Below are 12,266 nucleotides of genomic sequence, written 5' to 3'. Positions count from 1 at the left end.
ATGCATTTAGTCACAACTTTTTCCTCCTTGTTAGGCCTACAGCTAAATCTCCATGTGTTGTGATAATATGGTATTGCACAAAGCAGGTTCAGGCTAGGTCACAGCTTCAACAAGGCAGCTATAAGGAACCTGATAGCAGCTATACATATACACTTGTGTCTATGTTGAATTTGTATACTAACAGTGTTGCCTAGTTATACATTTGCAGCCAGGTGTTTTATAGTGCTGAGATTCTGGGAGGAAGATGTTTTGTGTCATGGCTAGGTCTGCTACATAGCGAATCAAAAAGTGTCAAGGTTCCAAAGCCGTCACCCATGCATTCCAGATACTTTACAAAAGTGCGCCATTGATACAGTTGCAGCCATGACAATTTTATGCCTTTTGTCTTTGCCACCTGCTCCTATTTTGCGATTGCTTTAGCTCTTACAAACTTATCTCTAATTCAATAGAAACCATTTGTTTCGAAATCTAGGAGTTGCTTATATTTATCTGCATGTTTTAATGAGGAGTGATCTAACAGAGGCATCCACGGTGAAAGCCTAGGAGCCAAAACTGAGTTCCAATTCCACCACACCATCAATGTTACTTTTAAGAATGGATTTCCCACCTTTTCTTGTTCTGTGAGACAACCACAGGAAGGGCAGAGCATGTACCAATAGTCTTGTGTGGGTGCTTTCTGTTTGTACCCATGAAATATCCACTTTGCCTTTAATGAGGGTGCCAATGATTTAACTTAGAAAGCTGCATAGTATTGTTTGAGACTGGGTATTCCTAGCCCTCCTTTGTTCCTGTGCCTAAAAAAATATTTTTTGACTGAATTTTCCTAAAATAAAAGAAATAAAAGAAATAAATTTAAATTGCCATTGCTTCTTTTTCCTAAAATAAAAGAAATAAAAGAAATACATTTAAATTGCCATTTTTAAGCATAACAGGAGAAATATATATTGGAAAAACCTGAAATAGGAAAGAGATTTTTTCATAGAATTGGTATTTCTATTTTTGTAAGTTGGTTTGGATCACATTTTTGAAGAAAGTGACTTTATCAACAACAGCAGCAACTACAACAACAACAATGTAGAACACAGAATCTTTGAAGTAGTGTCCTATTTCAGACATACAAAACTCAGTCCTTGGACCCCATGCGATTAAATAACCTAGCCATGGCCTTTTGAATAGATGCAAATCAGGTAACTATAAAACTCTGACCGAGGACTTGGTTTTGATTCCATATTCCAGTTAATGAAATTTCACTGCAGTCCCTGGCAAGTGGAAACTGTCTTGTCAAACACAGAGTGACACATACATTGCTGTTCTCAGCCAGCTGTCCTCATTGGCTGAACTTGTTCTTTTCCTTTGCTTGACAACAAGGTTTGCCTAGTTTGCTGCCCTTGATACTGCCTGTGCTTTGTTCCCTCATTGTCCTACCTGGCATGCAAAAATAGACCATGATAATATGAAATAATAGCTTGTGTAGTAGTCCTCTGATGGTAGAATCGGTGTTGATATCCCTCCACCTGCTGCCTTCTAGAAGTTTAGGATTGCAATTTCTGTTGGCCCCAGTCAGCATGGTCCAAAGGTCAGGGAAGATGGAACTTGAAGTCCAAAGCATCTGGAGGGCACCAGGTTGGGGAAGACTGGCCTAGATACTTAAATGCTGGCTAAAAGAAAGCTAGTGTGGTGCATTGGCTGCAGGTTTGGAATACTCAGGTTCAAATCCCTGCTTGGCTGCAAATTTCATTAGATGACTTTGGGCAAATGGCCACCTTTCACAGGATGGCTGTAAGGCTTAACTGCCACTCTTAAGCTCCTTGACATAGTGGCAGGATGCAAGAACTAATAAGAACCTAATGTCCTCCTTTGTTAATTAGTGTTTCAGTTTTTACCAAACAAAATGATTGCTTTTTTGTCATTGCAGTCACTTTTCTGATAAAAAATACACTTCTGAATTTTTGTTAGGATCCATAGAAGTCTCACATGTAGGGCTTGTTACTTTGTGAAAATTATGCAGATGCAATTTGGCTCTGTTAGCCTTTACTGAGTTTGCTCTGCCATGTGATATGTTTGACATATAAATGCCATGTGATATGTTTGACATCTAAAATCAGCCAGAATACAGTTGGGTCTCTTTGCTCCGCTCCACAATTTCAGCAGGACTCCAAATCTTGTTTTAAAATCACATATATTGAGAGAATTGCTGGGTTAATGTGTATCTTTTTAGAACCTTTTCTAGGAATACATCTTATTTTATAGAAAGGGTTTGCATCTATTCATAATGCCATTTCCTTCTCAAGTTCCAGCTGAAACAACTTTCATCTATCTTTTGAAGATTTTCATCCCTAAATGTATTTATTATTATTATTATTATTATTATTATTATTATTATTATTATTATTATCATCATCATCATCATCATCATCATCATCATTTCCCCTAGCAAATCCTGAGTAATAAACCTATACAGACCTTACCTACAGTATTCTCCCCTTATTTGATCCATGCAGGAATTTTGCACCACACAAAGTTGAGAGGTCATGGTAACTTGTGCATCATCAAATGTAATTTAATCCTTAGCAAAGTTGTCATGTTAAAGGTGAACCATGTTAAATATAACATCAGCTGTTCACTGCTTGCCTGAGTTGTGATCAGCAATTGTTTAATGTATTGGATATAGAAGTCCAAAGGCGTGTTCTAAAATCTAGCATAATTGAGTTTTTCAGTATAAGCCATTCCACACTTGCCAGAGCCCCCAATTGGCCTGAAACAGACTATTGTGTATTTCTTAAAATGCTCCATTGTTCTATGATTTTGGGATTCTGCCCAAAATAGTAGCTCTGCATAGCATTGTCTCTGGAGACCTTCACTGTAGATCCTTTACTACTGTGACATATCTATTGGTCAACTTCTGCCACATAGCAACTGATTTTCGTATGAGCCAGTCTAACAACAACTGCTCAAAAAACAATAACAGTAGTTGTGTGTTTCCCAGAGTCTGTATTGATTTCCAAGAGCCAGTTGGGGACAGGGCATCTTACATAACACAAGGGCTTTGTGTTTTAGCTAGAAAATGACGATTGATTTATTATGATTTATTAACTTTGTATACCAACCTTCATTCATAGATCTCAGGAAAGTACACAGCATAAAAATACAAAATACATAATAAACAATAATAAGAACAAAACAATACCCCCCAAAGGATGGGATAGGAACTTGGGGGCAACAGGGGAGTCAAACAATAGGGAATAATCCATTGCTACTTGAAACTAAAAGTTGATCTAAAAAATGAGGAGGAAAGAAATGCATTTTTTTTTTACTAAAAATATCCTTTATACAAATAAAAAGTAATTAAACAGTCTTCAAAAGTTCTTGTTATGAGTTAGTTGGGGGAACAGGTGAGCTGACTTTGAGCTTGTTTTTCTGCCAGATAGAGGGGCAGATGGAGATAATGGCCCTGCCATTAAAAAGGTAAAAGGTAAAGGGACCCCTGACCATTAAGTCCAGTCGCAGACGACTCTGGGATTGCGGCGCTTATCTTGCATTACTGGCTGAGGGAGCTGGCGTTTGTCCGCAGACAGCTTCTAGGTCATGATTAAGCTGCTTCTGGTGAACCAGAGCAGCGCATGGTAAGGCCATTTACCTTCCTGCCGGAGTGGTACCTATTTATCTACTTGCACTTTGATGTGCTTTCGAACTGCTAGCTTGGCAGGAGCAGGACCGAGCAACGGGAGCTCACCACGCTGCGGGGATTTGAACTGCCGACCTTCTGATCGGCAAGCCCTAGGCTCTGTGGTTTGAAAAAGCCATCCACAAGACAAAAGACCTTATGGGAGGTTGCCAGGGCAGTATGGGTATGATGTTACAGGAAAACAAGTTGTCCTCTTACACAGAGGTTTTTGGCAAGGTGTTCTGGAAATTAGGGAGAACTCCATGCGCACTGGCTAGGAGAGGCTGCACTGAGAAACCAGGGGGCATAACTGGCTGTTGCTTTGGACCCAAGCTTGCAAAAGCTATGAAAGGAGGAACAAAGGACACTCTTGGGGTGTAATGTTTTGCACTCTCTCTCCATTGAAGGCTTCAGGTGTAGATATGTATGAATAAACCATATTTCTAAGACACTACAGACTCCTCTGTGCCTTGCTTTTCCAATGGAAACACAACCCTGGGTGAGTGCCTGGAACCCTATAAAATCTTTACTACTCAGCAGAGATTGGGCATGGCATGTAACATTCTTATATCTTATTACTATTGTTAATAGCTATCCAGGGTTTTTCTGTCCTGACTTTTCATATTGTGTTTGGGCAGTGGGTACAGCTCAATGGTAGGTCACATCCTCTGCATGCAGAGGGTCTTGGTTTCAATCTTTGGTACCACCAAGAAAAGAAAGAAGGGTCAGGTAGCAAGTAGTGGGAAACTTCCTCTGCGGCCCTGGAGAGCTGCTGCCAGTCAAAGTAGATGAAGAATGTGGTACCTGTGGCCATTAAGATATTGTTGGACTCCAGTTTCTATCACCCCTGACCACTGTGCATGCTGAACCCTAGTGTCCCAGGTCCTAGTCCAACACTCTGTTACACCACTCTGAAGTCTGAGTATAACACCCATGATATAACACTTCCACTGACCTCTACCATGGTTTCACCTCAGCCCAAATCACATCATAATCATTTTATTCAATATTATTTTAATATTTAATAATCAAACACAGCTGCACAGGCATTCAGTGAGCAAAGGCACAGCAGATTCCATGTGTGTGTTACTGTTCAGGTTCACAGGCATTCATCCACCTTTTTTTTTTTTTTTTTTAAAAAAAAAGAACTTTCAAACACCATCCATTTTCATTCATTACAGTGATGTGTGCTGCAGAGTTGTGTGATAAAGAACAAGAAGATTCCAAGAACAGAAGAATGGCCTTTACAGCATTAACATATTCTCTCTCTCTCTCTCTCTCTCTCTCTCTCTCCCCCTCTGGGTGTGTGTGTGTGTTTCAGGCTTATGAGAAGCGCTTCCCCACTTGCCCAGAGATCCCTGTTTTCCTGGGCAGTGAGATCCTTAGTGAATCCAAGAGTGATGATGGAGCCATCCACATAATTGAACGCAGCTGTAAATTGAATGTAGATGCACCTCGGTTACTGAAGAAGGTGAGAGCTAAGATTCCTCATAGACATGTACTCTTAAGGCTGCCTGGGCTGTGCTCATAATATATTCCATTGTAGTCCTTACATGCTAATCTTATTTCTCTTTTTCAGATTGCTGGAGTAGAGTATGTCTTTTTCATACAAAAAAACACGGTCAACTGGAAGGAGCGAACTCTTGTGATTGAAGCTCATAATGAGACTTTTGCCAACCGTGTCATTGTCCTGGAGACATGTAACTATTCAGTAAGCATTCTGTCTATCAGATTTCCCTTCTCTTCAAAGTGCATTGGGTGGGTTTGAATCTTGGTGGCTCTAGTAGTGCTTTCTGTCTTATTGTTACTAGGAATAACATTCTCAGGCTTGTACAGTAGGCTGTAACTGAATGCAGATTTTACTGGTTTGGATGTGCATCTCTGTATGTTTGTTTGAAGGGTTGTAACCCTTATACTTATACTGGCAAAGAAAATAAGTTATCTCTGCTTGCTGCATTTGGAGGTGTCCTAAACTGAAAAAAAGGAAAGTGCTCTGGGGATTGTAGTTGGCTGCTGAATGGTGAGGCATACATTTCAGATGGGATTGTGTTGGGGTTTTTTTCGTTTTTTCACATGGCCTGGCCATCCCCTACATTGGTTCCCATTGAAACAACAATAAAAAAGCAGCAGGTGGATAGGGAGAAACATTCTCTCCCACTCCGCTCCCACTAGGAGTTCATGGCCGAGATGGCGTGGTACAAGGGGAGCAGGGGTGGCAGTAGCTAGAGGAGGAAATGAAACGGCCTGAAGCCTAGTGGAGCCGCATAAGTTACCCTGCGACTATTATGTGGGGAATGCTCTGGGGCCATTTCGGGGGTCCAGAAAAGGGGAGGTGCAACTATTATGCAGTGGCGACCAGTATGCATGAAATACGGTGTTGTGTTGATAAGCAGAGGGCTACTAGGACAGTTATAAGGCTGTCTGTGTTTGTGGTTTTCACTTGAGTTGAACATACATTTGTGTTCTGCCAATGCTTAACTGACCAGCCTGACACACATGTTACCAAGCTGCAATATCTAACATTAGATTAGCAAACTGCCTGCTGTTATCTTGGTCCCAGGGATTGTAAGGTAGGGAGAGCTGAATTTGGTACAGGGCTGTTCTGGTCTATACTATCGATTGTCTTAATATAGCTGTGCACTTCAAAACTCTCATAATTAGAGCAGCAGGAACCAGAAGGAACAACTGTACCCTAAGTGAACGTAGTTCCTAGATTCCCTGCCTCATGTTCTTTCTTCCTTATGTCTCCCACTTATTTTTTTGCTAGTTATATTTGCTGCAACCCCACCACTATGTAGCTAGGTAGCTGTTATAACAATGGTGTGTCATCTGCCATGTAAGCCTATATTTGGTGCAGCAGAGGTTTATGGCTTGGTTCTACCAGTGACATTTAAGAGCAGCTTAGTCTATCTCGGAAAGCAATTAAATACCCTTTTGTGTTTGATAAACAAAAGCTCAGATTGTGTTACCTTACTTATCTGCTTTGTTGGCATATATTCAAGACAGCAGCTTCTTGAAAGCTGAGAGACTTTGGGTGACCTTTTGTGACTAAAGCCTACAGGTCTCTTAAATTTCAGTCTATTTCTCTACAGCTAAGAACAAATGTGTTTTGTGCAGCTGCTTAAAAATACAGTGGCACTTCTCTTCTGCTGTCTCTTTGGCTTTATCTCAGGTGCTGCCTGAGGATGGAATGAGACATGAAGGAAGCAGACCTTTGTCTTCAAATATAGGTCACTACCCAAATTCTGAAAAGCTAGGCAGGTGATTTCAAGTGGGAAAATGGTGGGTGATGTGGTGCTGAATCCTTCCAACTGTCGCGTCCCCCTCCACACTATTTTTCTACTAGCTGGCATATTTCAGATCTTCAAGCTTGAAGAAAAATGGTATGAAGGAACCACCAGAAGGGTTCAGCAACCCCTCCTGCCCACAGCTTTTTACTTGGAGATTGTTTTCTCTCCCCTACTTTACAGCTGTTCAGCACATGGGTTTCCCACCATCACATCTAGTTCTTGACCTGACTTGAGTTCTGAAAGAGGGTGACTTCATGGAATATCACTATAATTTGCATACCAATTGTTGTTTCTGATGAGTAGGAGAGGAAAGAGGAATACTTTTATGGAGCCTGAGCTTTATGAGTTCATTCTCAGCTTGGCTTTAATTCTATATTTTCCTCAGTCAATTTATTTTGCTGAGAATCTTCCACCCATTCTCACTGGGTGGATAGCCTATCTACTGCTACAGTGACTGGAACAGAAACTACAAACTCCCTGAAGTGTCAGGAAAACTTTGTGACTTGAGGCAAAGCAGTTCAAATGCCATGCTAACCCTGTTTCCAACAGGTAGGAACACTAGGCAATAGATGTCCTTATAAACCAGTTTTCAAGGTGAGTCATCATTTCAGCTGCCAACTGCACACTTTATTCCTTTTTGACAATTACACCAGAAGAAATGTTCAGTTTTCTTAGAAGGAGAACAGACAAAAAGAAAGTACATTTGAGAACTGGTTTCATTGCCTTTATCATGAGCAGCCTTTCTAGAGTATGCTGCACTTATTCTAACTGTGACATATCTGTGTCTGAGGTTAGGTTCACCCTGAGAATGAAGACTGGACATGCTTTGAACAATCTGCATCTCTTGACATCAAGTCATTCTTTGGCTTTGAAAACACAGTGGAGAAAATTGCAATGAAACAGTACACAGCCAACATCAAGCGGGTGAGCTGTGATTGGTTGAATAAATAAAATAAATGAATTACTTTAGACAAAACTTGCTGTAAGATACTGCCCATGCATAACTCCAAGCACTTTATTGTCTTGACCTGCTCTGCCTGCAAGCCAGTAGAACTAGAGAATGTTGTTGGCTGGGCCATCAAAAAGAAAGCAGGTTTAAATCAGCCCACAATTCAGGAGAGCAGATTGGATTGGACTCAAGCAGTTGGACCTTGCACAGCTCCAAGGTCACAACATGTTTTGATAAGTTGTGGTGCCCAAATGAGACCTTATATCCTTCCTAGGCTCTGCCTTTTCTGGGATGGATCTATCAGGTTTAAGACACTAGCTCTTGATGTTCTCCTTTTTTTTTTTTAGTTGTGTACTACTATTAATTTTAATTAATTTTTTATTAAATTTTCTTTTACAAATTAGTCAACACAACCATATTCTCAAATTTCCAATTTTTGGACTTCCACCAGCTCCTCCATCAATCATCCATATTTTATATTTGTTACGCATTTCCATTATATTATATTGCCAGTTAATAATGTCCTTTCATCTCTCTTTCTTTTTACAATACCCTTTGACATCACAAAGCCTCTTTAAAACCGACTAGCATTGTCTGTTCATCACATATGTTTTCCAGATAATTCGTAAACTTTCCCCAGTCCTCGATGAACTTGTGATCCTTTTGGTATCTAATTTTCCCAGTCATTTTATCCAATTCTGCATAGTCCATAAGTTTCATTCTCCACTCTTCCAGAGTCGGTAGTTCCTCTTGTTTCCATTTTTGGGCCATTAATATTCTTGCCACAGTTACTGCATATTGAAAAAGTTTGTAATCACTTCTATTAATCTCTCTTCCTGTTATTCCTAACAAAAAGGCTTCTGGTTTCTTTACAAATGTATATTTAAACATCTTTTTCAACTCGTTATATATCATTTCCCAGAAACCCTTAACCTTCTTACATTCCCACCACATATGGAAAAAAGATCCTTCTTTTTCTTTACATTTCCAGCACTTATTAGCTCTTGATGTTCTCCTAAGTGGGAATGCAAATATTTTTAACAGAATTAACCATCTTTCTATTCCTGGTTTACTTTGTTTATTTCTCACATTGTAACATATTAAATATAGAGAATATGAGATAATGTTTATACATCCAAATGTGTTTGTGTGTTTGCTGCATAGATGTCTCCAAATGATAGAACACTTGGACTTGCCAGATTATTTTTGTTAAAGGGAATATAGGCAATACTGCAAGTGTGTGGGGTGTGGGTGTGTTGGCGTTGGCGTTGGCCTGAGAGGGTACGGCTGGGATATGACAGTTCACAGATAAAACTGGATTTGAACCTAGATTCACACCTAGAACTCCATTCACTAACTAGGCAAACATTGCATTTGCATGTAAATATCCTTCACTGACAACTCTGTATAGGCCATATAGACTGAGAATATGACTCTAATAAATCATTTCATTTTCAGGGCAAAGAAGTGATAGAGCATTATCTAAAGGAACTGATTTCCCAGGGGATCACTTTTATCCCCCGATGGACTCCTCCAGCAGTCAGAGGGAAAACAGCTAAGAGGCCTTCATCAGGATGTGAGAGTGGCACTGTACCAGCAGCAGCCCCCCCACACGGAAGTGACAAAGAACAGCGAGGCAGCACCTGCTCCTCTGTGGAGGCATCAACCCCCGATGGTATGTGCTTGTAAGCCAGTCAGCAGTTCCTTGCTATCTCACTAGGATGCTTTCAGCATTTTTCAGCTTGAAACCTGCCACAGCTTACCCTCCTTTCTTTTTTCATGCCTGACCAATAGTTTGCAACCCTGTCTCTAGATAACTTTATAATAATAAAAAATTCCTTCCCGTAGCACTTTAGAGACCAACTAAGTTTGTTATTGGTATGAGCTTTCATGTGCATACCTGAAGAAGTGTGCATGCACATGAAAGCTCATTCCAGTAACAAACTTAGTTGGTCTCTAAGGTGCTACGGGAAGGAATTATTTTATTTTGTTTTGACTACAGTAGACCAACATGGCTACCTACCTGTAACTAGATACCTTTATGTTCTGGATAATTTGGGAGAGCCTAATTTTGACTATGACATTCCTGCAGTCTGGCAGCTGCTTATCCTAAGACATTTCATCAGGTCTGCTCTGAACTACTGAGGTCAGGAACAAAAAAATTATATGGAGCCGATCCAGAAAATCCTTCCCCTCCTTCACTCCCTCTTGTTTGATCTCATTTGCTCCCAGCACAGCTGCAGTCCCAGGATATTTTTCTCCTGTTACAGAGTCCCCTTTGCAAGAGGTTGGCTGTGCATGTCTGTTGGTGCATATCTGCCTCACTACTCCAAATGTTTCTATTTGACTCTTGTTCCAGTACCTTGCACTATTATATCCAGAGAGTGCCCACATAGCAAAGGGTTTGTGTTTTGTCCTGCTGTGGTCCCCTTTGTGAGCACTGATGGAATATCATTTCCCCCCTTGTAAAAATAGTGCCTTTAGCGGCTTTGTAATAAAGGTGGCGCAGGTGGCGTTGTGGGTTAAAGCCTCAGCGCCTAGGACTTGCCGATCGAAAGGTCGGCGGTTCGAATCCCTGCGGCGGGGTGCGCTCCCGCTGCTCAGTCCCAGCGCCTGCCAACCTAGCAGTTCGAAAGCACCTCCGGGTGCAAGTAGATAAATAGGGACCGCTTACCAGCGGGAAGGTAAACGGCGTTTCCGTGTGCGGCTCTGGCTCGCCAGAGCAGCGATGTCACGCTGGCCACGTGACCTGGAAGTGTCTCCGGACAGCGCTGGCCCCTGGCCTCTTAAGTGAGATGGGCGCACAACCCCAGAGTCTGTCAAGACTGGCCCGTACGGGCAGGGGTACCTTTACCTTTACCTTTAATAAAGGTGATATTCCACTCCAGTTCATCTAGGTATTTTGCATTTATTGTTATTTTGATTTTTTAAAATTTTTATTTTATTGCAACTATATTCCACCATTTTTTGTATAAGACTGAAGCAGTTTTGCAGTGTTGCTGTTGGAAGCAATAATAATTGGCAGAAATATGTCACTGGTCTTAGTGATTTGCTTCCTTATGGGACTGTTTTCTTCCCCCTCCTCAGCTGACAAACTAGATGCTGATTACATAGAAAGATACCTAGGGCAATTGACTCCCATGCAGGAAAGCTGCCTGATCAGACTCCGTCAATGGTTGCAAGAAACACACAAAGGCAAGGTAAGCACCTGAGGCTAAGGCTCTCTGTTTGGTGAAAGTAAATATTAATCAGACTAAGCAATCAGGTGGTCTTAATTGCTTTATTATAGAACTAGTATCCTTGTACCTACTGCATATTTTTATATTTAAGGGACCCTGCCTTTCCTCTATTTTACACATTGCTGAAATTGTTCAAGGTTTTTGTTTAGACCATTTCTATATCACTTAATATATATAAATATCTCTAAGCAGTGAACACTAAAAACAATGACAAATGTTACAGAAACAAACAATAAAACCATTATGGGCAGTCACCAAGGTTGATGGAGCCCAATCAGGCTGCCCACAGCTGTGTCTCATTCAGCTACTCTCCACACACCCAGCACCCCGCTACAGCAGCTTAGGTTGGGTAAGTTTCCCCGAGGGTCTAAATTGTGGCAAATATAAAACCCCTCTACTCACAGTTCTTTCTAGGGTCTCCACACATCTCTCCTCCAGCAGCTCTTTTGCAAGTTCTCCACCTGTGTTGGTGCTGCCAATTTGGGTGATTAAAATGCAGCAATCGCTAGACAGAACAGAAGAAACAGATAACTTGGGCCTAAACTTAGTTGTACAGTGGAACCTCGGGTTACATACCATCCTCCTTACGAACGCTTTGGGTTATGAGCTCCGCTAACCCAGAAGTAGGTGTTCTGGGTAGTGAACTTTGCTCCAGGATGCGAGCGGAAGTCGCACGCCAGCGGTGCGGTGCCTCAGGTTAAGAACAGTTTCGGATTAAGAATGAACCTCCGGAATGAATTAAGTTCATAAACGGAGGTACACTATATTCTAGATTGTTAGTGAGGACAGTAGTTTGTTTGTTTGTGTTTTCAAAATTTGACATATGAGCTGTTCTTCTTCTGCAGGAATTCTTTAAAGGGTCATGCCTTTGACAATAGGATGAGCCTTGCCTTCTTCTTCTTTTGCTCAGATACCCAAAGATGAACATATCCTCCGTTTTTTGAGGGCTCGTGACTTCAACATTGACAAGGCTCGAGAGATGCTGTGCCAGTCACTGACCTGGCGCAAGCAGTACCAGGTAGACTACATCCTGCAAACATGGAGACCACCTTCTCTTCTGGAAGAATACTATACTGGTGGTTGGCATTACCATGACAAAGGTGGGAAGCTCACTTTAAGCCAGC

At 41.2% G+C, this 12,266-nt stretch overlaps 1 protein-coding gene across 2 annotated transcripts in view; it reads left to right on the top strand.

The window, feature by feature from the left end:
* Positions 1–12,266, top strand: part of SEC14L5 (SEC14 like lipid binding 5) — a 48,422-nt gene that overhangs the window by 18,553 nt on the left and 17,603 nt on the right. For both annotated transcript variants that reach the window (XM_083710847.1, XM_083710846.1), the window contains 6 exons: positions 4,986–5,135; positions 5,244–5,375; positions 7,750–7,878; positions 9,362–9,578; positions 10,991–11,103; positions 12,053–12,242. In XM_083710847.1, coding sequence (XP_083566973.1) covers positions 4,986–5,135; positions 5,244–5,375; positions 7,750–7,878; positions 9,362–9,578; positions 10,991–11,103; positions 12,053–12,242 — 931 coding nt within the window. The remainder of the gene's footprint in view (positions 1–4,985; positions 5,136–5,243; positions 5,376–7,749; positions 7,879–9,361; positions 9,579–10,990; positions 11,104–12,052; positions 12,243–12,266) is intronic.

This window comes from Podarcis gaigeae (genome assembly GCF_964106915.1).
Source record: "Podarcis gaigeae genome assembly, chromosome: 14".
NCBI lineage: Eukaryota > Metazoa > Chordata > Lepidosauria > Squamata > Lacertidae > Podarcis > Podarcis gaigeae.
The sequence above is the reverse complement of the archived record's forward strand: the minus strand, read 5'-3'. Positions and strand labels throughout refer to the sequence as shown.